Source organism: Acipenser ruthenus, chromosome 40, assembly GCF_902713425.1.
Source record: "Acipenser ruthenus chromosome 40, fAciRut3.2 maternal haplotype, whole genome shotgun sequence".
Taxonomy (NCBI): Eukaryota; Metazoa; Chordata; class Actinopteri; order Acipenseriformes; family Acipenseridae; genus Acipenser; species Acipenser ruthenus.
In genome coordinates this window covers 4,979,767-5,006,623 of record NC_081228.1, presented here as the reverse complement: position 1 = coordinate 5,006,623, position 26,857 = coordinate 4,979,767, and the positions used below count along the sequence as shown (strand labels likewise).

The 26,857-nt window shown below is 41.2% G+C and overlaps 4 protein-coding genes across 6 annotated transcripts; 2 read left to right on the top strand and 2 right to left on the bottom strand.

Moving 5' to 3' along the window:
- Nucleotides 1–345: 345 nt before the first annotated feature.
- Nucleotides 346–7,749, bottom strand: LOC117397074 (CXADR-like membrane protein). Its single transcript, XM_033995597.3, has 9 exons — nt 7,343–7,749; nt 6,599–6,741; nt 5,515–5,713; nt 4,605–4,774; nt 3,834–4,038; nt 3,399–3,504; nt 2,998–3,028; nt 2,185–2,263; nt 346–1,901 (listed from the first exon to the last, which is right to left on the bottom strand). The coding sequence occupies exons 1-8, from the start codon at nt 7,377–7,379 to the stop codon at nt 2,225–2,227; spliced, it is 930 nt and encodes a 309-aa protein (XP_033851488.3). The 5' UTR covers nt 7,380–7,749; the 3' UTR covers nt 346–1,901; nt 2,185–2,224.
- Nucleotides 7,750–8,288: 539 nt separating this feature from the next.
- On the top strand, nt 8,289–15,654 carry LOC117397073 (transforming growth factor beta regulator 1-like). Of its 2 annotated transcripts, XM_033995593.3 has the most exons (16): nt 8,289–8,410; nt 9,137–9,306; nt 9,441–9,498; nt 9,770–9,852; nt 10,016–10,052; nt 10,622–10,684; nt 11,464–11,700; nt 11,923–11,993; nt 12,090–12,322; nt 12,473–12,612; nt 13,032–13,178; nt 13,740–13,837; nt 13,946–14,056; nt 14,203–14,339; nt 14,475–14,579; nt 15,052–15,654. In XM_033995593.3, exons 1-16 carry the CDS (start codon nt 8,330–8,332, stop codon nt 15,162–15,164), a joined length of 1,884 nt encoding a protein of 627 aa, XP_033851484.2. In that variant the 5' UTR covers nt 8,289–8,329; the 3' UTR covers nt 15,165–15,654. The 2 variants fall into 2 exon arrangements, with proteins under 2 accessions (XP_033851484.2, XP_033851485.2); XM_033995594.3 differs by lacking the exon at nt 10,622–10,684.
- Nucleotides 15,633–20,507, bottom strand: LOC117397100 (sialate O-acetylesterase-like). The gene is made up of 10 exons (XM_059009978.1): nt 20,192–20,507; nt 19,877–20,029; nt 19,066–19,232; nt 18,601–18,739; nt 17,988–18,171; nt 17,513–17,628; nt 17,159–17,292; nt 16,762–16,916; nt 16,310–16,499; nt 15,633–16,194 (listed from the first exon to the last, which is right to left on the bottom strand). Exons 1-10 carry the CDS (start codon nt 20,259–20,261, stop codon nt 15,934–15,936), a joined length of 1,569 nt encoding a protein of 522 aa, XP_058865961.1. The 5' UTR covers nt 20,262–20,507; the 3' UTR covers nt 15,633–15,933.
- A 57-nt stretch (nt 20,508–20,564) lies between these two features.
- Nucleotides 20,565–26,087, top strand: LOC131708061 (anaphase-promoting complex subunit 13-like). 2 transcript variants are annotated; one of them, XM_059009980.1, is made up of 3 exons: nt 20,565–20,792; nt 21,377–21,510; nt 21,923–26,087. In XM_059009980.1, exons 2-3 carry the CDS (start codon nt 21,412–21,414, stop codon nt 22,046–22,048), a joined length of 225 nt encoding a protein of 74 aa, XP_058865963.1. In that variant the 5' UTR covers nt 20,565–20,792; nt 21,377–21,411; the 3' UTR covers nt 22,049–26,087. The 2 variants fall into 2 exon arrangements, with proteins under 2 accessions (XP_058865963.1, XP_058865962.1); XM_059009979.1 differs by having other exon boundaries at nt 20,567–20,792; nt 21,365–21,510.
- Nucleotides 26,088–26,857: the final 770 nt, after the last annotated feature.

The following is a 26,857-nucleotide window of genomic DNA, read 5'->3' as shown; positions in this document are numbered from 1 at the left end:
CATAAACCACAAGGCTGAAGGTTGCATATATAGATATATAGAAGAGGCAGTTAACATGGGAAACCAAGGGACTGTATTTATAGTATATATTACATACTACTACTACTACTACTACTACAACAACTCCTACTAGAAATAGTAAAGCAGGTGAATTGCATGGCTACATCTCTTGCTTCTGTGTACAGTACTCCACTGCCACCTTCTGGACTGCCATCATGTTTGGTATTCAGTATGAGGTAGTGTATAAAATATATGAAAAAAATGTGTCCTGTTCTCATGTGCACTCAATAAAGGAATTACTTTTTGAATTATATAACAAAAGTAATTCAGGACTGAAAGGGTTATTAAAGATGTACACTTGTCTCTGCATTCAAACATTTTATTAGATCAGGTATCATTTTCATTCTTTAAGTACAAACTTATAGAGCAGTTAAGCATGGGTACGACATGTCACAGTTATCTTGATGTATTTCTGTCCTCTAAGGGCAGAGTGCTGAAGAGGCGCAGGTTAATGGAAACACTCTTTTGCATACCAGCTTTGCATAGAGACAAGGTGTGTCTGAGATTACATTTGGGCCCACGGGTGAGCCTTTAAACTAAAAAGATTCGTTGAAAAGTGCAATTCAGTCAGGAAACGCACGCGATTTATTAAAGCTTAGACTAGACAACATGACTACATTATTCATATTTTCACAATACATTCTTTGAACTCGCCTTTTGAGGTGCCCCTGCCCATAAATTAGCTTGCAGAAAGGTGGAGAGGCTGACCGTAGGGAAGCCATGGGCAGGGGGGGCAGGATAGCTGCTCTCAACGTTAGGAGGAGGAGGCAAACTCTGGTGCACAGCAGGGACATAATGGATTGAGGCAAGATATAAATCCCTTCCCTGTCGATCATTGAAGGTACTGGTAACTGAAAGACTGATAAGATACTAGCTATTCGAATGAACTATTTGCATTGGAAGCACCTATAATATGCTTGATGTTGACGTGATTTGATCTGAGGTTAAAAGTGAGTTCCCTGCCTGAACCACCGCTTTGCTTAATTATTTGAGACCTGTACCAGTTGTCCCTCCAACACTGAGCAGCTGATCTTTTAATTTCATGCTCTTCAATTGAGAAGTCTCAGCAGGTACACTGCTAGAGCTCCTTGCTGTTTATATGTCAGTCTGAGAGCTACTGATCTGTTCACATCTTATCTGTAAGTGACACATCCTGTCTCTCTCTCTCTCGCTCTTTCAACGCACACTATTTTACACGAGCTGATATTTATTCTTTACTGTGTAATAACATCACCGGCTTCACAGCAAACAGGATATACAAATTAGCATTTTTCAATTACCCCCCCCCCTTATTTATTATCCATCAAATGCATTTGGTTCTAATTGTTTGATTTTACATTTTTAAAAGTGTTAATGTGAACTCTATGGTGTACGAGAAGTTGCCCTGGTAGGACACTGAAAGAACACGCATGCATTATAAACTATCGCATCGATGGGAAACCTAACATGGTACGATTATGCATGCAGGGACAGAAGAGAATAATTAGTTAAGCCTTCAGTACAACTACCATGCATGTGATCTTGAGCTACCTTGTTTTGTAAGGAACCCCTGAGCAGTTTTATGATACTAAGAACTTTTAATAACTGCCAGAACTAGAGTTCATGTAGTTCAGGATGCCTGTGCTGCTGTCTTCAATACCAGTGATAAGCATCCCTGTAAAGGGTCCTTATATTAAAAGTGTATTCAAGGTGGCTATTTCAGCCCTGCAGTGCTTTGCGCTGTAGGTTGTGCATAGTGTAAAGCACTGGAAGTGTTGTCAGGGAGTTTGTGTTCCAAGGTGACCATGGCAACGCAGAGTTCAAAGCTTTTGTGTTGGTGGTGTTGCTGGTTGTTCCTTTTCCTTCAACAAAAAAGAGACATATTGCATCAAGAAAGAATATATTTCCATGTCTTTCATATATTACTCAATCACAATTCTAAGGTAAAACATAAGCAGCTCAGTCCAGTAAGCAAAAGTTTCGGCCTGTGCGTCCTTCAGGGCGCGGTACAATAATGAAGGCAGCAACCAAAACGATTGCCTGCTTGACTATAAGATTTAGTTTAGCCTAGCAGTCTAGTATGTGTACTGTATGCATGTTCTACCTCTTAGAAATATCAATTCACGACCAGATGGAAGTATTTACCTGTTAATTCTCTTCATACAGCTGGAGGAGCTGCTTTGAATCATTTACGCCGTAGGACAGTTTCATACAGTTCGTTTTCCTTTAAAAAATAAAATCCAGGTCAGGCGATTAAACTGCACTTGGGACAACTGGCACATAGGGTCCAGCTGTCAAAGCATTTCCTATGTGTATTTGTTATTTTTGAAAGAAGAAAAAATCATGTTAATGTTACAAAAGGACAAACAAAACACCTTGAGAGTGCGGAAGAGAATGTGAAATATATCACTTAGCTGGTAGGTTTATAGTTTTGTAAAATGTGTTTTACCACTTTAAAAAAAAAAATAGAAGTTAATTAAAGACTGGAGTTAAAATATGACCCTTCACACTTTAAATACTGTCACACGCTTACTAAATATTACTCTCCACAAGGAACACATTCTACATGGATTGATACATATTTTAGTAATACAGCTCATCTTTTAAAACACTTCATGTTTTAGCGAGACATGAGTCACAGTTATTCATGGCTTATTAACCTATTTTTAAATAGGTTAATAAGTCACAGAACTACGCACATGTTGATAAAGCACCCACTCAATCACTGTAGGATACAGAATTAAAAAGGAGTTTCCATTTTTATGAATACTTTTTTAAGTATTTTTAAATCTGGTAATACATTGAATATTCTGAAAATGTAGATAAGTATCCCTGTAATCCATTTCCAAATGTTATTTTATATATGGTCAATCGTTATATATATATATATATATATATATATATATATATATATATATATATATATATATATATATATATATATAATGAAAAAATTACCTTATAATACATGGATGATGCAGAGTTGTTTCTTAAAAAAAAAAAAAAAAAAAAAAGTTATTGTGTACTGACCTTCACAAAACTTTACAAGGTTTAAATTATTTTTTTTTTGTTTGTGGTTTTATAGAGTTTTGACTCACGCCCAATTCCCAATTGCTAAAACTAATGCTGACTTTTATCCTTATCTATTTGTACTGTTTAATGTTCAAGTATTGCTTGCACCTTGGAGGCTAAGAAAGGCTTAATTCATGAAAATCATGACATTACAACACTTTGAAGGCTGATTAAATAGTAATATACTAAGGTTTGGACAATAAGTCTTTCTCAAGTTTCTTTTAGTGTTACTACCGTGCATACAGTATACCATTAAGTGCCTCGTAGTTCTAGTTGTTGCCATCTACCTTATTTTTCTGAAATGACAGTATCCCAGAAACAAAAGAGTGATCAATACAATGCATACAGCCAAAGTGATGAAGACATACAGTGATATCAAAGCCACTGCTGGTGCTAAAAGGGAACAGAGACAGCAGTTATTGACACAGTAACCATCAGAGGATTGAAACACAAAATATTACAACATGTCAAGGAAGTGGATATGACAGTAGTCTATGATATCCATACACAGTCTGTACGCAATCAGCATGCTGTTATTTATGCTATAACAGTTATAGACTATGATTAGAAATGTTTACACTAAATAAAAATATCTTGCTGTTATTGTTAATACTGTCTATATAACCCACTTTGTTTATCATAGTTCCTCGATTTAACTAAAAATAAATCTTTTTAAGAGAAGTTAAACTGCTCTTCCAGGTAGTCATGACGCCCGCACTTACCCTTCCCAACTAAAACCGTGACGATAACGGTATTCTGATGCAAGATGTGACATCCTTTCCATACTGTGCAGAGATAGAGCCCAGAATCTGTTGTTGCCAGGGAGACAATCGCCACGGAAGCATTTCCAGTTGTATCATTGTCAGACACTAAAGAGATTCTGGGGCTCATCCCTGGGTTCCTTTTATAGACTGTAGATTGGCAGATCTAGTAAAAGAAAATGCCTAGTTATTTGGATCAATAAGTACCAGGGTCATTGTTAGTTATTTTGCTGAGCAGCCTCCTGATCATATCATTTTGGTTTACCTTAATATATGGTTCAATGCTGAATACGATTGAGCTATCTTATGGTTAGTTTCTTGCTCAAGTAAGTTATTGTTTTGGTTTGAAAAGCTGAAGGAACACAGAGACACTTTGTGGCTTGGAACTTGGTTTCAGGAGACTAGGTTTCAGGTCACTGCATGGGAGGGGAGACTTGGGGTTTGAGTTGCCTCAAACTAGTCTCCCGGTCTCCTGGAACCAGGTTTCAAGTTTAAAATCCTAGTTTATTAATTCACATTTCCTATACATTCCCTAAATAAAAAGGCATTTTCATACTTGGAGCCTTCTGGGAAGGCAATCTGCAACATTTGTTTTGCAAAATACTCTTTTATAAAACAACAGGTACTGAATAATTTGTGTAACATTAACGCATTTTCTTTCACAACATTGTACCGTATTGCAGTGTAGTGTAAAAGACACATTTGTACAGTAGATGTAATATATGTTATTACCAGTGTTTCTGTGAAGTTAGTTTGATTTCTGATGCTCCATTCAATGTCAACATTCCCTTCAGCTCCCTCAGCTGCACTCTGGTTGTAGCCACATGGCAGAATAACGCTTTCTCCAACATTCTTCTGGATTTCTGTGATATTTTCACCAACGACAGCTGGATCAAACATATCTTTATTTACAAAAAAAAAAAAAGAACATGTTTTAAATTAGGAACAGGTAAAATGTCTATAAGTTTTAAAACATTGTACGCTGTTCACAAAACATACAGGACTGTTTTATTTTTAAAAAAAGGCTTTTTAAATCCATTTTTACAAACAACTTAAGAACGACTTAAATACAGAAGTTCTTTACTCCAGTTTTGTTTAATTGCCTTTCAAAAAATATAGACTGGAATAAAATGTACCCCTTAAATTCTACTTAGCAGACTGTCCAGCTGGTGCAAAACTAGTTATTGTGCCTCAGTGTAGTCAAAGTATAACCATGTAGTTTAACTTATCATTGCCTTTAGAACTTGTGCTTCACTCCCAATAGCTTAATACACAGATAGAACACTGATAACAAAAGCTGGTGGTGTACTGGGCAGGAAATTGGGCCTAGATACACACCTTTTAACCCAAGAGTTACCTTTTCAAAGTGTGTTTTGTTGACTGCTGCTGGCATCTAGACAATAGCAGCAAACATTAAAGCTACTCTTTAGACACACTGTTTTACAAGCCTTCTTAAAATAACTCACAGTCATGGGATACAGTTCCATGAGCAATACAGTTGAAATCTTCTTATTTCAAAGTACTTTGTTATTCTTTTGATCTATTGCCTTCATTCCTTAGCTCTCCCTCTGTGCTGTTGCAGATTGTGGATCGTCACTATATAAACATACTGTTCTTTCGAACACGGCAGTGACTTTCTTACCTAAAACTGTGACATTAACAAGAATCAGATTGATGTATGCCCCTTTTCGAACATTGCAGTGATAAAGCCCAGAATCTTCTGGTGTCAGGGAGATAATCCGCACAGAGGCGTCTCCAGTGGTACTGTTGTGAGCCACAAAAGAGATCCTGGGGCTCAGTCTTGGGACCTTTTTAAAAACCTTGCCCCCAGACAGCCAGATCTGAAATGAAACATCCTTTTAAATATGAAATGCTTGAACGAGATCATAAGGCAAGTAGCAATGCACCCTATTTCTCAGTGTGCTGTTGTGCTATGCCATGAATTTAGTAAGGTCAAAATATGTTGACATAATCACGCCTGTTTCATATCTCCCTTTGACTCCTTTAAAATTACATTAGTTTTAACATTGAATATTGTACTGTAGTTCCTGAAACTAGGATATTTAACTAAAAAACACATCAAATAAACAGCTGATTAAAATGATTATTTGTTTATTTAGCAGACGCCTTTTGTCCAAGGTGACTTACAGAGACTAGGGTGCATGAACTATGCATCAGCTGCAGAGTCACTTACAACAATGTCTCACCTGAAGCACAAGGAGGTTAAGGGACAATAAATCAGTGGCTAAGACAGGATTTGAACCGGGGACCTCCTGGTTTCAAGCCCTTTTCTTTAACCACTGGACCACACAGCCTCCTACTCTTACTGATTATAAACAGTCCCTTATAAAAGTTTACCCCAGTATTTTTGCTTGGTATTTTGCAGCTTTACCCTGCTTCTCCCATGGTTTATACTCTGTATTTACCATACTTTACCACGGCTTGCCATGTTTTTTTAATATGCTTTACCATACCTTGCTATAATTTCCAATGCTTGCCTATGCTTTGCCATGCTTGCACTGTGCTTTAGTAGACTTTGCTATGCTTTTAATATGGGAAACTTTTATAAGGGATCCCAAATGCAAAGTATCAGTGGGAGAAGGTGGGGCCACCAGAGTTGAAAGTTCAAAATAAAACGACCTTTATTTTTGGCGTCTTAATGTTTCACCTTCTGATGCAACATAATATAATATTAGGAAGCGCTGAGGAAATGGATTCTGTTTTACCACTGGGTCAGTGACATTCCTGACAGTCCACTCAATGTCAATAGTCCCATCAGCTCCCTCGACAGCACTCCGGTTGTATTTGCAGGGCAGAGTAACACAGCCTCCAGCATTCCTCTCCATCTGTGGGATATTGTGACTCAGAGCTGCAACAGAGATATGTATAAAGAAGCCAGCAGGCTAACACAGCACTACAAGGGTTATAGAAACACGAGAAAGACATGCATCAAATGTTTTTGTTCTGCGTGTTTATATGGTACAGCCATTCTGTCAAGCCAGCCATTTGACATAACGACTATAAGCTGCTGCCTGTCTCCACCCACAGTAAATGCACACTCCTGTCTCATATACCCCAACAGCTCGACTCCAGCGACAGCACATTACAGTCAACTGCTTACAATGTCAGTAGTTCCATTATAATTATCTGTGAACAATAATCCCTGTGGAATTCATGTAGTTATCAGCAAGTCAGAATACATTCAGTGGTGACATTTCACAAAAGTGCTTTCTGCATTTCAGGGCTATTAATTATTACTCCTTTGGAATGCCATAATATGTCATACGCTTGCTCATAATGTAATTACATTTGAGTTACAGAAGCAGCAAATGAAGATTTAATACAGAAGATACACAGCATTATAACCCTAACCCCCAATGAATCACATTCTGCTTAAATTAGGATTTGATGATAATAATAATAATAATAATAATAATAATAATAATAATAATAATAATAATAACACTTACCAGTCATAAAGCAAAATAAAATTAGTGACAGATACATCTTCCAACTAATTGTAAATGTAAACAGTATTTCCTCTTTGGTAGATTCGCAATAATCATAGCTGTGATGAAACTTCCTGTCAAGTTTAAGGTTAAAAATAGACTCCAACAAAAAGATAAATAACTTTTTGGAAACGATAACCTAGTTTTCGAACAGCAAACAGTTCTTCTTCCGCTGTTTAGCTTCCTCTGTATAAATCTTTAAACTCACATTTACAAAGACTCCTAAAGAGCAAGTAGACCCAAACGTCCTTTGCATTTTTTTTAAACATGCCCCTTAATATATTATGCTGTTTGCAGTGCATCCGAGTGGTTCCTGCTTCTGTTGCTTCAATATCCAATGCACTACAACTGGCAAGCAGTCTACCAGCACTGGCGTGTTATTCTGACACAAATGAACATGTGAGATTTTAAACTTACACTGTGCGATGGATGACATATCAAACATCAAGTGATTGCATTTGGAGAGAAGTCGTTTTAATGGTTGAGTGGTATCTATTTCAAGGTATGTGCATGTGATGTCATTGTAACGCCAGTGCGATTAGTTATTTGACAACTGGACATGACTGATTGATGAAATACAAATATATTGGGGATGAAATCAATGGTTTAGTTGGACTGCGCTGTTTCCAATTAAAATACCAATTATGATACTGTACTTCAATTTGGCCACGAGGGGGCACTGCTAACGCGCAGAAAGATACGATTTAACAATAATATCAACAATTAAATCGATTTTATAAATAGAGTACATCCATATGGACTTCGTTTTAAGGAGTCGGGCACATCTTAATATAAACGGCATAAAGTTTTCAATTTTACAGAACTGTGCTGTGTCATTTAGATCGCATTAATTTATAATTACGAGTTTGTTTCATTTCTTTTTTTTTGTCGTCAGAGGTATAATCTCCACACCAAAGCGCCGTTCCCTTTAAGTCGGTGGTTGCTGGCATGGAGGCCGGAGAGGAGCTCCAGGAATCCCCGATGTTTCATGGCAAAGAGCCGCCGAGAATTCGAACTGACCGGAGCGGGGTGAGTAGTGATACTCCAAACTAGGAAAGAAACACACGAACGCCACAGATATTGTACGGAGCAAACACTTTAGCTGTAGGCGAGTTAGCAACGCAAAGCCCCGGCCTTTCCTTAAATCACTCCCCGGAGGAGAGAGCGTGGATTCCCCATACTTGAGCCTCTCTCCCCCGGAAGCTCTGACTAGGTAGGTATTGTTTATGCAGATTCAATGAAAATATAGAATAAAGGATAATTAATGTGGTGATGGTGCAATATGTTTTTTTTTTGTATTATTATTTTTTAATTAAACATAACCCTAGTGAGATTGTAGTTTATGTATATGTTTGTGATCGATGGTTGTTCTGCAGAAATAAACTGCTTTACAATTACGACATCATCGGCAGGCAATTACTCTTAAAACGGTTCTTTTATAAAGTAAATACTGTATGCATGTGACAATACGTGGAAACGTCAGATTCCAAGGAATGACCCAACCGTTGAATCGATATAAGCAGTTTTTATATGAACTATGATTCGGTGTGACATAATGTAAGGGTGCCAAGGAGCCAGGGTTCAGAAAAACAGTTTATTCTCACGTGACAATGAAGCCTAAATAAAGGATCACAGAAACCGGACCCTGTCAAATTGTAATGCTGGTGTACCAAATGTATTAAGCATTGGAAAATGGTAGCAGAGTATAGCGTTGTTTCTGCTGTTAAGAATGAAAGCCTGCATCTTCACCAACAGCACTCCACCAGCAGCCAGACCCCCGGCACCCCCTTGTCCCCCATGGACCCCCTGAACACCCTCTCGAACTTTGAGTCGGAGATGGAGCCGGACGGGCAGGGCAGCTACTCTCTGTTCCCTGCACTGGACAACATGAGCAGCCTGTCTGCAACGGCAGAGCCACTGGAGACGTGAGTGCAGCCTGGGTGCATGCTTGCCTAATGCTACTGTGCAGATTCGCAATGCATTCCCATTTAGCATAGCCATACGGGCTCTGAAGCAAAGCTGCTTGTCATTTTGTAAAGTAATGTTTTGTTTTTCACAGTGAACCTGCCAGCGATGTTACTGACAAGCCCAACCTCACCTGGCTGGATGCTGCACAGGTATTGACTTTTTATCTCTAGAAATCTGATGGCGGTGTTTGTTATATTTGAATGCAACCCCCTGTAAGATGTTGTGCAATGTGTTGCACACTGTTCAATATTGGCATTGTGCTTCCAGCAAAACACAACTGTGAACTTAAAGCATGCTTGCACAGCCTTGATTCAGAGCTTAATTCCCACATGCAACTCGGTGTTATTTGAAAGTCCGTAGTCCCGGTTGGGTTGTCTTGGATCAGGGATTTTTAACATGTTCATTGTTTCATCCTTTCAGATTGTCTTAGAGGAAGCTGGGAGACCAATGCACATCAAAGAAATCAAACAGAGGATAATCGATAGGGGCTTGGTGCAATCAAAGTAAGCTCACTCCTTTGTTTCTCCGAAATGCATTTTCTTTACCTTAAAGAAACCATGCCTCTGGAGTAGACAGACTAATTAGACCTCATGCTGGCACAGAACAAGTTGATTGACAATTGATTTGTTACTGTAATAGTAATTAGAATTTCTCTTGTTTCTGCAGCGCAAAATCTAGTCTGGAGGCTGTCATGTATCGTGAGGTAAGAGAGATGCCATCCTCTGTCTTTTTTTTACAATTGATGAACTGTAAAAGAAAATCTGAGTGGGCAGAGTTACTCTGTGTGCAGATCATTGTATATTTCAACTCATTCCATTGATTTCAGTTTTGTCATGTTTTTTTTTTATGTATGTATGTTTTATTTATGTATTTATTTTATTTTATTAAGGCAGGGATAGCATGATGAAGAGGAATTACATAGGAAAGGTTGCCCAGCACTTTATAATGGCAGTAACAGTATGGACACTACATGTTTAGTATTAACAGGGACGGAAATAAGACTCCCGTTGCATAGCAGTTTGATCCACTCCTGGCTTTACTATTACTTTAATAAGACATGCCTGAGCTTGTTACCTAGACACTGGTTAATCAAGCTCGTAGTAAAACATGGAATGATCCGGCTACCATTTCATCTATCAATTACAACTAATAGAAATTCATGTCAAGCGCAGATGATGCTGACCATTTGTGCTGCAGGGTAGCTGCTGGGTTAGGGTTTAGCAGGGGACAGTCCGACCCAGAGCTCCAGTTCAGTGTGCTACTGTATTGCAGACACAGAAAGGAAGCAGGCGCTTCAAGAGGATTGAGAACAGGAACGGAGTGTTTGCGCTGTTGGTAAGTGTCGGCTGTGAGGGATGTGAGGGATGCTTGAAATGCAATCCCAAGGCTTGAGCTTCACTAATGCATCTGCAGCAGGGGTGGCAAAGTTGGTCCATCCACTCCTGGTCTTTGTTCCAACCCTCTTCTAAATTGTTTAATTGAACCAATTAAACCTCCATCCAGACCCTGAAGTAGTTCATTCTCTCATGTTACCTGTTAAACCTGGAGTGGAATGGCCCTCCAGGACTGTGATTGGACACCCCTGATCATCATTACTGTTATGTGTGTATGTTTTTAAAAAGCTGACATCCTTGATGTAACTTGGTTTTTTGTCAATATCCAAATCAGGATTCAGAATGTCAAACCAAATATGTATTGGTCTAGATGCATCCAAGTGTAGTGGAAATTCAAAATGTGTCCAAAATTGGATACATGACTTCTGTTACCGCGGTGACTGAATTTACTAAAGCCGAGCAAAATCCCACACTGGGATTGTGTATCAGCTGACTGGGTTTCATTTAAACATTAGAAGAGATGAGGTAGGGGGTTTGTTTTTACGCGTACCACACTTTGTGTTTATTTTGCATTCAATTTATGAGTTCTGTTTTTACATATTTGTTTGGTTTATGTTATTAATTTTTCAGTTATTCAAAAAAAAAGCTCTGAAACGTGCACTTTTAATAATGAGTCATGTGTATGTGCCTGACTGTAACCTGCACTGTTGCCTCTCTGTCTCCCTGTCCTGCCTTCAGGTCCCGCCTCTCTGACAGATTTTAATCTTCCTTCCCCTACAGACAGATGATGAGAGGCAGCAGGCTTTACGGGCCTTTACAGCCCAGCCGTTCCTAGCAACTCCTGCCCAGCCCTCCTTCTCCAGCACAGGCTCCGGGCCCCCCCTGCCCAGCTTCACCTCCCCTCCAGGAGTCTCAGAGCCAAAGACCAAGGTGAAGAAGGTTCTGCGCAAGAGCCAGAACGAGAAGTACCGGCTGAAATACCTTCGCCTGCGCAAGGCAGCCAGAGCCATGATCTTCGTAAGTGTAGAGAATATACTTTCACGTTTTGTTAGCTTTCAGCTCTTCACTCTGAGTAGGGAGTAATCACACCAGCCGTTCTGCAACAGATGATCTTGATGTGTTGGCGAAAGACAAAGCAACTCGTTAACAGATCAGATATAAGTCAGGTGAACTTCCACATGTAACATTTTGCAAGTTGTCATCATTTTAACCCTTTGTCGTCGTCCCCAACGCCCCTAGGAGAATGCAGCACTATGTGATGAAATCGCCAACTTAGAAGAGAAGTTTGTCCGAGCTAAAGAGGAGCGAAGGTGAGCTTTCAGCTTCAGTCCAGGCACAACTGCTAGACTAGCACTGGTGAGAGCTGTTGCCTCTGAACCGCTTCCCTCTTACCCCCGTCTCTGTAGGTTCCTGCTAAAGAGTCTGCTGCAGCACCAGTCCCTGCCAGAGGGGGAGCTGCACTCTGCCCCCAGTACCAGCGCCAGTGCCCCAGCAGCCTTCAGCTCGACTGGAGCGGGAGGTTCGATTCTGGGGGTGCCTGCAGTGCTGGGCCCTAGCGCCCCAGGAGGAGAGGAGGGGGGGAGTAAGAAGTCCAAGAAAGACAGGAAGGACAGAGGGAGAGAGAATGGGAAGGAGGATGGTAAGCGGAGCTGAGACTTGCAAAGCCTGTAAATTACAAAAGGAAAGCTTTGAAGCACTTTTTTTTGATCATAACACAAGTACTGAGGTATGAGGTCATGCGTGTCCTACAATCCACTCGCTCTCTGATCTGTGTCACCCCTCTCCCCAGTGCTGAAGAAAGTCTCTAAAAAGAAGAAGGTGTTGGAGGGCGGGGCTCGGAAGCTGGTCCAGCCAATCCCATTGGATTCCTCGGGGCGGCCAGTGTTCCCCATAGTCTTGGGTGGGCTCACTGTGTACAGCCTGGGGGAGGTCAGTATCTACAGGTCTATCCAGAGAAATGTTTCCATTAATGTTACGTAGAGTACTGTTTAAAGGACTTGATGATAAACTAAAAAAGAAAGTTAAATCATTTATCACATTAAGCATAAACCTATTTTTTGTCATAGCCCCCTACCCAATGCTGACTCAAATCTAATTCAAGGCGTTGGCCGCCATACCAAGAATAGAGAGCTTTGCAATATCCATCTCAAGGGTGCATGAATATGAATCTTGCAGCAGTGTCTTTTGGTAACTGGAAGCAGGTATGCTGAATATGATGCCCACATTATCCTGTGTATGTTACATCATAATTACTCTCCTTTCATGCCAGGTATTTCCAGCATTGTTGTTTCGTTGTTAGTATTGAAATCATTAACGCAAGTGTGTGATTTTCACGTTTTGCCTTGCAGATCATCCCAGACCGGCCACACTTCCATGATGACACTGCCATCTACCCCGTGGGGTTCTGCAGCACCCGGATGTTTGCCAGCATGAAGAGCTCCGAGCAGCAGTGTCTGTACACCTGCCAGATCAAGGACATGGGCAGTGGGCCGCAGGTAACCATTCACACAGATACATGTACTCTAGCGTCCTGGGACACAAGAACAGATAGCTGGCACTGCTGGATACGAGGCTCTGTTTGCAGATGTCCATGCAAATCTCTCGTTTTGCAAGAGCAAGCTTCTCCTTTCATTAAGAGCATTGCTCTCTCTCAGCACGATGATAATATTTCTCAAGAAGCTGTCGTCAGCCCTGTTTGCTTTTTTGTTTTTTTAATTCATAGCTGTTTTTGATCCAAAGGTTCCAGTGGTGTTTTTTTTTTGTTTTTTTTCTCTCACTGAAGTGGAGGCACTGCTGTAAACATTACATCTTCAATCTGCTTGTTCTAGCCCTGCCTGGACCGAATTCTCCTTTTCTCTGGCAGTTGCAGATGGAAATAAAACTCCTACTGAACAGCAGTTTCATCCATTGCAGGTTTCAATATGTGCTTGATTAACTGCAGTGTATAGGTAACAAGCTGAGTTGTGTCTTATTAAACTCGTAGTAAAACCAGGAATAGATCAAACTGCTGTGCAATGGGAGCCTTATTTCCATCCCTGGGTTGCTCTTTCTTTCAGTTTGAGATTGTACCGGAAGAGGATCCTCAGAATGCTATCGTTGCTTCATCTGCCCTAACCTGCCATGCCAACCTTTTCAAGGCCATTGGAGCAATGAGGTATTACAGGAGATCTCCAGACTAACTCTGCTTTCTCAAAACAGTTTTACTTCCTATAAATGTTGATTTAAGGAGTGTTTCTCAGTTCCTCTTTCCTTCTTCTCATAGGGGTAAGCCGCTAACAAACATTGTGCCATCAGGAGCAGATTTCTTTGGCTTTTCCCACCCAACCATCCAAAACCTAATTCAGAGCTGTCCAGGGGCACGTAAATGTGTGAAGTGAGTATCTCTCCTGATTTTTTTTAAACATCAGCTGTTGATTGTATTGAGGGTCTATGGGATTGCTTTGTTTTTAGGGCTCTATTGGGTCAGTGCTCGGTAGGCTAGCCGAGGGACTGTGTCTGATGGTTTGTTTTTTGGATCAGTTACCAGTGGGTCCGTTTCGAGGTGTGCCGTCCTGGAGATGGCCAGCTTCCGCACAGCCTCTCTGAGGACGACGCGTCCATCAATTTCGAGGCCTTTCAGAAACAGCAGGAGGCCGGAGCAGACCACAGTGTGACAGGTGAGCAGTTTGCAGGTGGCATCGGATGATACGGCACAGGAGAGACAGTGCAAGTCTTTATATCCGCCTCTCATTAGTAAAACAAAGAGCGCAGCGGCGTGTTATCTTGCGTTTCATCTCGTCTCTGTTCCTCAGGGCCGCTGTGCTCTGCCCTGGAAAGCATGCCGGTTTGCAGTGGAGCCCCCGTGGGGAAGAGCAGTGAGGGAGAGGGCTTCAGTGCCTACCGGATCAACTCTCCAGGTGGGACTCTCCTCCCCCAAGAAAGGAACCTTCCACTTGCCGGTCCTAACCACAAATCCATTGTTGCCAGTTTTGTAACACAAATCTTTTTTTTTTTTTTAATGGCAAGAAATGGTGCAAAATACATGTTGTTAGTAAAGACCACAGTAAGTCAGTCTAAGTTAACCACTATATTAGTCTCTCAAGTTCCTTAACTTCCCTCTAGGTCAAACTGGCTCTTGAATCTGAACGCACTACGTCCGTCCTAGAGCTCTTAAAACCACAGGAAATCAGCCCCCCACTGCATAGCAGGTTGATCCATTCCTGGTTTTACTGTGAGTTTATTAACACACCAGAGCTTGTTACCTGTACACTGTAAGTAATCAAGCTTGTGTGAAAATCTGGAACGGGCAAAACTGCTATGCAATAGGAGTCTTATTGCCATCCTTGCACATGGCGATTCAGTCACCAGCTTCTTTCTGTTTCTCCTTAGGCCGCCCTCCCCAGCCTTCCATCTCCTCCCAGCAGAGGACGCTGGGTCAGCAGCAACTGCTCTCTCCCACGCTCCAGCCTGCTGCCTCCACATCACACTTCAGCAGCTCCTGAGCAGGGTCTCCAAGACCTGCAGCCGGTGACTCCCACAATCACAAGGATCCAGGCGAGTTTGAAGAAATCCACCTGCCCAGGACAGATTTATGTCCTAGCTGCGCTCATTCTATTGCAGGTGAAAGGTGTTGGAGTCCCAGGATTATTTGTTATTTATACACAGACATGTGCTTTTGACAAGTGCCGTAGACTACTTGGAACGTGGCTGCTGCTGTGAGAATTCATTTCATGCAAGCCCAAAATGATTTTTTCCCCAGGAGCTGACAACCTCAAAGATCTACTTACAAACTGCTGTGCATAATCCCAACAAAATGGCAGTAGATCGTCATGATAGTCCCCTTGTCTTGCTTTGCACTACAACACTGCCACCTGCAGGAATTCAACTGAATAGAAGTGCTGAGTTTGTAAATAATGTCAGCTGTACATTTCTTTTGATGTAAAAAGTCTTAAAGAAAAATGTAAGACAAATAAAAAAAGAAACATTTTTTTTTATTTCATTATTACATTTATACACAATTTCTTTTCATGTTTATTTACAAAATCACTTGATTATTTTGTATTGTATCTTCATGGTCCCACAATGCAGGAAAAAAAAAAAAAAAAAACACAATTTGTATACAGCTTTTTCTATTTATCTGCACCCACAATTCTCTCATTATAATCTCCAAGATATCTTTTGTAATCAACCTACTTTGCAAAGGTGGGCTATTTCCACTTCTTACTTGATATGACAAAAGTCGTAAGACCAATTCTGTTAAATAGACCCACTTTATTCAAGAATGGTCCATCTCCCAGACCCCTGGGGGCCAACAACAAAGGGGGGAGCAGGCAAGACACGGTCAGCACTGTAGACTGGACAAGCCTTCCAGTCACATGGCCAGTCCTTCCAGGCATAGCGCAAGCCAGAAACTTCATCGGGGCAGTTTTCTGTTGTTAGGAAGATGATGTTGCTGTAGACGTTGAACACAGGTGCAGGGGCCCACCCCGAGGAGCTGACATCACAGGCTGTCTTCTTTTTAGAGCAGCAGACCTGGAAGAGAGGCAGGCTTGGAGGATTGGGATGCATAGCGCTATGTGTGAAACAGAAACACTATTGTTTACATCAGGGATTCTAGAGGAAGACAAACTGCAGAGTCAGGCTTTACCTCGAATACATCTTTGTTGAAATGGGTGACAGTGATTTTCTGCGAGTAGGTGATGATCATTATATTCCCCTTGAGCTCAACTTTAGTTGGGAATGGCCCCTGGAATGAGATGCCTTTTTCACCGTAAGCCACAGCGCGGGCTCCCAGGATCAGCCTTCGTGCCACGTCCTGCTTGTACCGTGGGTGGATACTGGGAGACAGACGAAATACACATTGATGACTCCTTCGTACCACGTTTTACATGTCCTGAGTCATTAAATCAAGGGGTGTTTCTACCAAACTAATTTTTCCACTTGTCATCGATACAGGTTTGTATAAACTGAAAGATCTGGTTGCACTGTATATATAAAAGCTGCACCATCAACAACTGCTTTGCAGTATATTTTGGAAATTGCCACAACTTGTATAACAATATTCTATAATCTCTGCAGTATTCTGTTGAGACTCCTTACCTGCCCCAAGGAGAGCCGGGGTCCACCAGGTCTACACTGACTGCCATGAAGGTGTCCTTCATCCTGGGGTTGGGGGCGAAACCAAAATCAGCGGTCTGGTGCCATCGCAGTCTGGGGAAAGCATCGCTCGGAGAGCCCTGGTTGTCTGTGCAAATCTAAAAAGCAAGAAGGGAGCAAGCAGCAAAGCAAAACCCCTTAGCACACCATTCCCTTCAAAGCACGATCGTGTCTGGGTTCCAATTGCTCAGTCTGCAACCGTTGGGTTTAAACAAACAAGAACTTCTCGGTCACTTCACCAGATGAGGCCAGAGGGTTAGGGTTAAGCCAGAGAGGTGTGCGTGACCTTTACAGAAGCACGCTTCTAATGCACAACGGACCCAGCAGCGGCCAGGCTTACCTGCACGAAGCCGAAAGGAAAGACTGCGGAGGTCTGCCCGGCCGATCCCTGGTGAAAGCTCAGTCTCCAGTCGTCGATCATGGCCGGGAAGGTGCAGTTGTACAGGTCCAGGTTGTAGTTTGTGTTGTCTTCCCCTGGGATATACAGAATGGCTAGATGATGTACTGACTGCCCAGCCTTGCCCGGGTTTAGAAAAGTAATGGAAGCAGTTGCCATGAAGCAAATGCTCCGTGCACTTAACCTATTGTTTTTTTTAATTTTTATTTCAGTTCTGAAATTATATTAGACTGCTACAACACCCATCACATTATGACCCTTGGTCATTTTATTCATAACAATGAAGTGACTCTTTACCTTGGTACCAGATAGCTCCCTTGATGGTCATGTTCAGCAGAGGGTGTATCATAGCGTTCCACAGCACAGAGTTGAACCTGGGGCCCATCACCCTATCCACATATTCAAACCGGCTCCTAGGAGATGAGGATATGGGAGGAAGTGTGGCCAAGTGGTTAGAACTGAGGACTGGGAGGCAGTGTGTCTTTTAGACGACTATAGATTCCCAACCAGTGGTCCCTAAATGCTAATGCAGCTACGAATTTCCAAACACCCGAACCATGCTAATGAAACGGGTGTGTTGGGCGATACACTGCCATCGCGGATTCCGTCTCCTGACGGTTAAAAGCTCAAAAACCACGAATGCAGACGAGCCCAGCTCTTTTGCATTGTGGTTCAGACGCTTGCGTGCAGTGCGCAGTGCGCAGGGTCGTCTGTTTGCGCCCAGCCTCCACCCTGTTACACTAATTCACACAAAATGAAAAGCCTGACTTACCCGATTGTGTCCTCCACTAGCCCGCAGCGGTGCAGGACCCTGTGTGAAGACCAGGCCTCCACAGGGGTGCCCCCCCAGCAAGACTCCACCAGCCCCACGGGGTACTGCAGTCTCTCGTACAGGTAGCGCCCGAAGAGCCAGCACACCGCAGAGAACTGGGTGAAATTGCCAGCTCCCAGTACCTCTGTGACAGGCAGGAAACAACAGAAACACCACTGACACAGAGCAGCCAAACAGAGCCCTTTCCTGATAAGAGCTAGTGTTTATCCAACTTCTACCAATCTGAAAAGGTGTCGTTGAGATTGAAATGAATCCTGCACGTCATCTGAAATGAGAATCTCTAAAACTCCTCTAAACGTTTAAACCTTTCGTGTTACCAGACGTTTACCATTTGAACTGCCAATCCACATTTATACTGTGCGTTTACCATAGTTTACCCTGGCCTGCCATGTTTATTAACATGCCTTACTAAACCTCACTATTCTTTACCATGCTTTATTAAACCTTGCTATGCTTTTACGATGGTAAACTTTTAGAAAGTGAAAATCAATGCAAGCTCCTAATAACACAGCGCACTTTGTGTTAGAAGTTTAGTAAAACAGGAGTCTCTTACTTGCAGAGGGAATGGACCAGGGCAGTGCGACCTTCGCCAGGTCTCTCAGCTCTGTGGAACTCTGTTCCAGAGCCGCGCTGAAGACACGCACATCAGGAAACTTGGAGGCCTCAGCCAGCTCTTCGGAGGCATTCATCACCTGGGGACAGACAGAGAGGGGGCGCTCACACCACCAGACCACTCTCACACTGATAGTGTAGCTACACCTGCTTTAATACTCGTTTTATAATGAAGCCAACAGGAGTCCGAAAAGCAGAGGCTTTCAAAAGAGACAGTAGCTGTTCATGTGCCTCCGACATTTAAAAGTGAAGGAAGGCTCCACCTTGGCAAGGTTCTGCAGCACTGCTGGAGGAATGATCCGAGCACCTCCTTTCTCGTTGGGTACACTGGAAGCCTGGTGACATCCAACACTGTGGGGTGAGCTTTGATCTCCTGTAATCCCGAAGTGACTAAGGCCCCTGTTACCTGGGAGAGGGTCATCTCCATGTTGCTCTGTCCTCCACACAGCCACACATCTCCGAACAGAACGTCGGTCAGGTTGAGGCTGGTCAGCCCGTCTTGACTTAGATGCTCTGCTGTTAATGTGAAGGGGCCTCCAGGCTTCACTGGGTCAAGGGTCACGCTCCAGATCCCTGCAGAAGGGAAGCATTGAGGGAGGGACAGTCAGAAGGCACAAGGGATGGCAAGTTTCAGTTCAATTTACCGCTACACCATTCACAAAACTATTGAACTAAAATCTTAAAGATGCCCAACTTAAAATGCCAGGTTAGCCCTCCCCTTGGGAGGAATTTTTTATAACCGTTTCCCATTGAAATTAATGTTCAGTTTTGGGTAAAATATAAATGTAAAACAAGCCGCTATTTGAACCTGTCGCAGGGATGGAAATAAGACTCCTACTGCATAGCAGTTCCAACCATTCCTGGTTTTACTGTGAGCTTGATTAGCCACAGTGTGCAGGTAACAAGCTCAGGTGTGTCTTATTAAAACGCTCTAGTTCTGTTTTCAACAATAGCAGTTGTTGATGGTGAAGCTTTTATACAGATAGAAGCGTGTGTAAATATAAGTGCAATCAGATCTTTGAGTTCCTACAAGCCTGTATCGATGACAGGTAGCAAAATTAAAATATGAAAAATACATGTAAAATATGAACGCTGTGAATATGACTTGCAGCTACACAGGTCAGGTGTGTCACAGTAAAACCAGGAATGGAACAAACTGCTATGCAATGGGAGTGGTATTTCCTTCCATGCTGTCACCAGATACAGTATATACCCACCATCCAACACCTTTGCAGTGTGTTTGTCCTTCCCTTCCACAGACACGGTAACCGTGGCTCCTTCTGCTCCGTACCCCCAGATCACAGCACTCCCCGGGCCTGCCTGCAGCACCATGTGATCCCCATAGTAAGAAGCGAAGCGGAATCTTTCCTCTAAACAGGAAGACAAAAAGAGGGCACACGGTTCCACACACACTGGAAATCTAGTAAACCTATATTTGCACAACCGTTGTTTCGCGCAGTTTATTGTTTTTTTCTAACTTTATATATTGCAAGAAAATAACGACCGTTTTTACTCGGAACGAGTGCACTTACCGAATCCGTTCGCAGGGTGGATTAAACCGCAGATAATCGCCAGCACACCCAGTACTACTAGCGACTCCATTCTAACCGGGTGTTAATCTAACAAGTCTGTTTCCAGAAGCAGATAGTCTTGTTTTTCACAACAAAACGAGGAAGCTGACAGACTAAACATATCACATGCTCCCATACATTAACCAAACATACCACAACTGGATAGGCCAGTTTGTGAATTACGCCTTAAATAAAAAAAACAAACATTAACAAAGCATTTGTCTTAAATTAAGCTAGTATTTTGCTTTTCACTATATTACTTCTGACTTAATGTGATTAGTGTTAATTTAAAAAAAAAAACAAAAAAAAAAAAAACCTTAACACTTATTCCATAGTGTCGGAACTGAAACTGCTTGAGTTACGAATTCCAAGGGAGGGTTTCTACGGTGACACTAATCTGACGGAACCGTTCATTGTATCATTAACAGATGAAAACATTTGGCGGCAGTGTTATTAGATTTTCTTATCAATCTAGAAGTAAAGAGGTTTCCTGTTTCCGATTAGCCCGATTTAGATTCTTTTTTTTCCAGTTGCAAGTCTTGATGTAAACCTAAATAAAAAGGTAGGCGATTGTAAAAAATAAATAAATAATAAAAAGTTGCACTGACGTCTTATTAGGAACCATGCGTTGTTTATTATTATTATTATTATTATTATTATTATTATTATTAGTCGTAGTCGTATAGAAATGTGTTAAAATAAGAATGCACTTTTAAAATAAATACTGATATAAATGTAAGTGTTTTTTTGCGGGAGGGGGGAGGGAAGTATTTTTTGTAATAGTCCTGTAGAAAATTGTAAATTATCTGGGTTTTTTTTAATGTTGCATAATAATACTGCTGAATAACATCAGTCAGACAAGGCTACTCTGGATATATATATATATATATATATATATATATATATATATATATATATATATATATATATATATAATTATTTTTTTTATAAACAAAAGTTACTAACCTAAGTAACCTGTTGGCATGGAGCTTGCAAAGTGCTTGGCTCCAGAGACACCCTTGGGCATGCTGTGGGTGTGCAAAGCGGGTTCATACACCCACGGCACATGTCATGCAATAAGAAAACATTGTGAAATCTGTTAAGCATGGACCGTTTACTAGTAAATGTCTGTAGTTCTGCTTTCAGGGATTTGCCTGCTTGTGTGGGGGCTGTCTGCAGGGATGGACTGTGAGGTACAGAGAGACGGGAGGATTCTGGACCTGATCGATGATGCCTGGAAGGAGGACAGGCTGCCTTACGAAGAAGTCACAATCCCACTGGTAAAGCGTCTTCAAGTTGTGGTGCAGCAGGTTAATTCACCAGCAACGAACGGAAGTGCATATACTGATTTATCAAACAAAGTGAAGGGTGTTTCATCCTGGGGAAGCTTTCAGCGCTTCTGAAATGTGAACGACTTGTTGGATTAATTTTAAAATACGTCTACGCCTTCATGGAGGGGGGAGGGGGGGGATTGCTGTAAAAAAGCAGTCCACCAAAAAACACTGAAAACACTCACCCGCTATTTATAGATCCAGGAACAAAATCATTAGCATTTTCTGAACTGCTGTGATGCTGCTGTAGATAAACTAACATTCTGTGGTAATATCTGGAATCAAAGATACAATGGGGGGGGGGGGTTGATCTTTTAAACTGGGTCTAATAAACCTTTCTGTGCACCTCTCCCCTCCGCAGAATGAGCTTCCTGAGCCAGAGCAAGACAGCGGTGGCTCGACCGAGTCGGTGAAAGAGCAGGAGATGAAGTGGTCAGACCTGGCCCTGCAGAGCCTGCACGAGAACACCCCCAACACAGGGAGCTAGAACCCAGAAACCAGTGAAGGGACCACACTTTGTGTATGCCGTTAAGCTTTGTGTATAACCAGATAAGCCCCATTTCTTGGCACCCTTCTGTTGCCAGCCAGGTTCAGCAGAACAATGAGGATCTCTCCTGTAACTTATGTGTGGAATAGAGCAGGTGAAGAACTAAGCGTTTTGTACTTCGATAGTGTTGTCTACTGCTCCCACCACAGCTGACACAGAAAAATAAATTATTATATGACATGATCCTTTATGCTATGTATCATATTGTCACATCTCCCTTGGTTGCTGAGCATTAGTCATATGCATAAAAACAAATGATTTCTTAAAACTGGCTTTCATTCCTTTAACTGCTGTTGGCTGATATTTAGTAACCACAATAGCGACTGTATGAGCTCCTGCTGTTTTTAATCAGATAAAACAAAAAAAATCTTTAGTCTCAAGTATGCAGCGTGTAGAAAACGCTGAGGGGAAACGCTTCAAGCTCATGGTTTCGACTAGATCTACACAAACAATGGAAAATCTACTGTGGGGGAATACAAAAAAAGGACAAAAAAATCTGAGAAGTTGTAATCTAGGTCATAAAATAATATGTTGAGCATGTAGGTCGTGGTACCTTTTTCCATGGAACAGTGTACTGATACCTGCAGTGTGTTATTTTCCTTGACATAAGAACATAAGAAAGTTTACAAACGAGAGGAGGCCATTCAGCCCATCTTGCTCGTTTGGTTGTTAGTAGCTTATTGATCCCAGAATCTCATCAAGCAGCTTCTTGAAGGATCCCAGGGTGTCAGCTTCAACAACATTACTGGGGAGTTGGTTCCAGACCCTTACAATTCTCTGTGTAAAAAAGTACCTCCTATTTTCTGTTCTGAATGCCCCTTTATCTACTCAATTTGTGACCCCTGGTCCTTGTTTCTTTTTTCAGGTTAAAAAAAAGTCCCCTGGGTCAACATTGTCTATACTTTTTAGGATTTTGAATGTTTGAATCAGATCACCGCGTAGTCTTCTTTGTTCAAGACTGAATAGGTTAAATTCTTTTAGCCTGTCTGCATACGACATGCCTTTTAAACCCTGGATAATTCTGGTTGCTCTTCTTTGCACTCTTTCTAGAGCAGCAACATCCTTTTTATAACATGGGGTATGTATGTTTTGATTTTGATGTTTGACAATGAAACCCATACCGCTGCCCTGTAAGTTTTTCCAGTAAAATGTTATCGGTATATCAACTTTTTAGTTCAGTCTCTCTTTCGTAGCAGTAGTTGACATTGAAGATCTCCGCTGCATCTACCCCTTCACAAACACCTGAGCCATGAATACCACTGGGCTGTATTGCACTGTGGATAATGCAGCAACTCAACAAACAAGCTCTGAGCCTTCTGACAACAAAACAGGATGTTGTGCAGCTTCAGCAGACCCCCAGTAACTCCACAGTGGACTCTGGAGAACCCGTCTGTCCGAGTTGCTCTTTATCCACAAACATTATGCAACATTTTTCATGCTAGAAATATTTAATCGCTGCTAAAATGTATTCATGTCTGGGTTATTTAAAATTGCAATGCATTTTTTTTTTTGAGCGATTAACAGTATGTGAAGTATCAGTTCCAATGATGGTTGTGGTCTATGAGCAAATCAGAACATCAATGCCATCCTTGTCTTGGTGAAAATAATGTATGTACTTCCAGTGCTGCAAGTCTTTCTGCAGCTACATGCACATAGTAACAAGCAAGCAGGGGGATGTTAATAATAGACTGTGCCCATAAACCTAACCTGTAGTGCATGGTACAATGACTTTAATAAATGTCATTTTGTGTGAAACTAACTGATTGTGGAGTACTGCAGCTTGAACCAGCTCCAGTCATGTGTTATCTCTTGATGATGAGACTGATAAGCTAAACCAAGGACTGTAAACAGCATTTGGGGGTTTTAGTGACATTTAGATTTATTATTGAGAGCAAGTTTTAGGCCGAATTGTTTTGTTTTGTCTTTTCTGCGAAACAGTTTCAGCATTGACAGAACCTGTGTTGGTTGGAACAAAATATCCTCTGTTTTCTTTCCATGAGATTCAGTGCACTCTAATAACAACAACAACAACAACCAGGTGTATTAATACCTGCGGTTTAACGCATATGTTACTGCTATATATTGTAGTTACAGTTAACACATTTGTAGCCTGTTAAAAAAATAAGTAGCTATTTTGGTGCATAGTGTCAGCGACCATTCAGTGTTTGTTCTATATGAAGTTAAACTTTTTTTTTTTTTTTTTAATACAATGTTTTTTAGTAATTTGAGTTGTTGGATGATGCAAAAAAATACTGACATTGTTTCAAAGGGACACCAGAATAGTGGTAAATTAGTGGTCAGTTTAGCTCACGCAAGAAAGCCATCACGTTAATTTTAGCATGGGCAAATGCCGCACACCAGCTAGCACTGCTCGGAAACTCAGCACAGGTGTGCATGGCTTTACTGTGTGTTACAGAAAAGCCACTAGATCAAACTAACCATAATGCAGATTTTAAAAAGCGGAACCCCGGAAAGCAGTGTGCTGGCCAGCCGTTTGTTCTCAAGCAGAGTGATTCTCCTTTTTTTTTTTTTTTTTTACTTTAAGAAAGGGTTAGCCGCAGATTGTTGAACATAGCTGTGGTTTCCCAGTTTCCAAGTTGCTGCAGCTGGTTTACCTGCAAAGCAAAGGGAGGAGACACACTGGCTATTTTTGTCACTGTGATGTGATATCCGGTGAACAGTGTGCTGATGTGGAGTGGCTTGGCATGAAATGAGGTTTTCTGCAAAGCTTGCACAATGCACCTCAATGATACTAGTCTAAATGTCTACGGCACTGCATTGTTAAACTAACAGCTGGTTTCACACACAGATTAGCACTAGTCTTGGACTTCATTACCTATAGTAACATTAGGTAATCCAAGATTAGTGCTAATCAGGATCTGTGAAACCAGCCGTTAGTGTTTAACTTGCAAGATGCTTAATTTTCACCCCCGTTCATCATGTTAGAAATCATTCTGCGTGATTTGTCATTGCAATTTCTCAAATATTAAAGTATTTATTTTTGTGGTAAGTCTGTTTTAAGGTGACTGAGTTCAGATGCTGCCCTTCAGTTGCCTCTCTAGTTGTCTGCATTAGACATATGTAATCTAGGCTTGATCAGACAACGTGTCTTTTATATGAGTAAGCGCAGTCTACTGCACGACTGTGTATTGCCAGCAAAACAGAAGTAAACTTGATCCGAAGTGTCAGATCACTAGATGGCGACGTCTCTTACTGCTATAAACACACTCTGGCTGAACTAGCCTATGTTACTTATATCTGTGGTAGGCAACTGGAATTTTCAGAACTCAAGTGAAAGCCCCTTAACACATATTTAAAAAAAAAAAGCTATTTAAATTGCGATAAGCACCTCTCAGAATGAATGATTGCTATAATCAGAAAAAGGTTATTTGACAGCAAAATATTAATAGTAATTTGAAGTGACTGGCTCTGTAAATTCTGCATGAATTACAACAGTTGCAAATAATTTACATTGAAGTACAAGTGTCAGGCAACAAGAGAAGTAAGCACTCTCCTGTAGATTACAACATTATGGCAGTGAGAAAAAGATGCGTAATTGGAAAAAGATACAGCTATGTTAGACAAAAACAGGAATTTGCGTTGAAATATATATATTTTTACAAATGCATAGTTATAACAGGAACAACATATTTTTACACTTCAGAATTTGCACGCCATTGCTGTTTATGCATCTATCGGTTTGCAGGTGGAAACTTTGCCTTTTCCTGAAACTCTGTGCTCATAGTGCTTGGCAGCTTGTCACCTTATAAGGGATCCCTGAGGGATGGTACCTGAGTTTTAATGCAGAGCCCACAGTGTATGTACAGCCTGATGCCTATTACCTGATTGTATTGTTGTTCACAGCGCCCAGTGTTAAACGAGTCCTCGTATGCCAACCACTGTGCAGTTTGTTGTGCATTTATTATATTCAGAAACTAAAACATCAGCATATAAATAGATCACTGTGGTTTTTGAACAGTATCTTGAACAGAAAAAAAAAACATCCTGTACTGTTGTTTCTATCATGAGTTCTGCAGTACAAAAAATAGCTTCCCACCATTTATGTTAAAGTTATAGATCAAATGTGTTATTTTCAGACTGAAGGTACCAACAGTAGGTACAATTAAAAAGTATCAAGCTAGGTAAACGTCACTACGTATACTCAAACTATTTCTAGCTGGAGCCCTGTTTGAAAGTACTTGGGTTCGCTGTGTATAAAAATTTAAAAAAAGCCATTACTAATGCAATAAAAATTCAGCTACAATATGTTTTGTTTTTTTTGTCCCCTGTTTCCTGTGTATACTGCAAAAATCATTGTATTTTCTAATCTGATAATCTGACTTTCATGACACACACTGCTGTTGATTGATCAAAAAGGTGTGGTTAAAAACCGTTCTTATTTTCACTGTGCCTGGGTTAAAAGTCAGTGAGGTCGTTAACTACAACGAGTGTGATGCATACAAACAGTTACTACATTCATTCAAATAAAAATACATACCAGTAATACAAAAATAAAATAAAATAAAAAAACATACCGGTGCTGCTTTATAAAAATGCAAGTCAAGCCACTGCGTTAATGAATGTTCCTCTACCCGATTACATAGCAGTGCTTTACTAATCTCCCTGCATGCTTTGTTGTACAAAGTCTTGCACTTCAATCAAACCTGTCCTTGCCACCCCGGCTTCGTCTATCGTGCTTTTTCTTCTTTATTACTTTACCACAGTTTCCTGTGTTGTGCTCGCACGCTG

Excerpts from the sequence above, each read along its gene's own strand:
- LOC117397073 (XM_033995593.3), top strand. The coding sequence starts at position 8,330 with ATGGAGGCCGGAGAGGAGCTCCAGGAATCCCCGATGTTTCATGGCAAA. Across the intron at positions 9,499-9,769 it reads CCTGGCTGGATGCTGCACAG|ATTGTCTTAGAGGAAGCTGG; the intron begins GTATTGACTTTT and ends TCATCCTTTCAG. Across the intron at positions 14,057-14,202 it reads GGGGCACGTAAATGTGTGAA|TTACCAGTGGGTCCGTTTCG; the intron begins GTGAGTATCTCT and ends TTTTTGGATCAG.
- LOC117397100 (XM_059009978.1), bottom strand. The coding sequence starts at position 20,261 with ATGGAGTCGCTAGTAGTACTGGGTGTGCTGGCGATTATCTGCGGTTTA. Across the intron at positions 17,293-17,512 it reads GGGAGCTATCTGGTACCAAG|GGGAAGACAACACAAACTAC; the intron begins GTAAAGAGTCAC and ends TGTATATCCCAG. Across the intron at positions 16,917-17,158 it reads TTCCTTTCGGCTTCGTGCAG|ATTTGCACAGACAACCAGGG; the intron begins GTAAGCCTGGCC and ends CTTGCTTTTTAG.
- LOC117397074 (XM_033995597.3), bottom strand. The coding sequence starts at position 7,379 with ATGTATCTGTCACTAATTTTATTTTGCTTTATGACTG. Across the intron at positions 4,039-4,604 it reads CTAACTTCACAGAAACACTG|ATCTGCCAATCTACAGTCTA; the intron begins GTAATAACATAT and ends TTCTTTTACTAG. Across the intron at positions 3,029-3,398 it reads TGTCATTTCAGAAAAATAAG|AAACAACTCTGCATCATCCA; the intron begins GTAGATGGCAAC and ends TTTTTTTTTAAG.
- LOC131708061 (XM_059009980.1), top strand. The coding sequence starts at position 21,412 with ATGGACTGTGAGGTACAGAGAGACGGGAGGATTCTGGACCTGATCGAT. Across the intron at positions 21,511-21,922 it reads AAGAAGTCACAATCCCACTG|AATGAGCTTCCTGAGCCAGA; the intron begins GTAAAGCGTCTT and ends TCCCCTCCGCAG.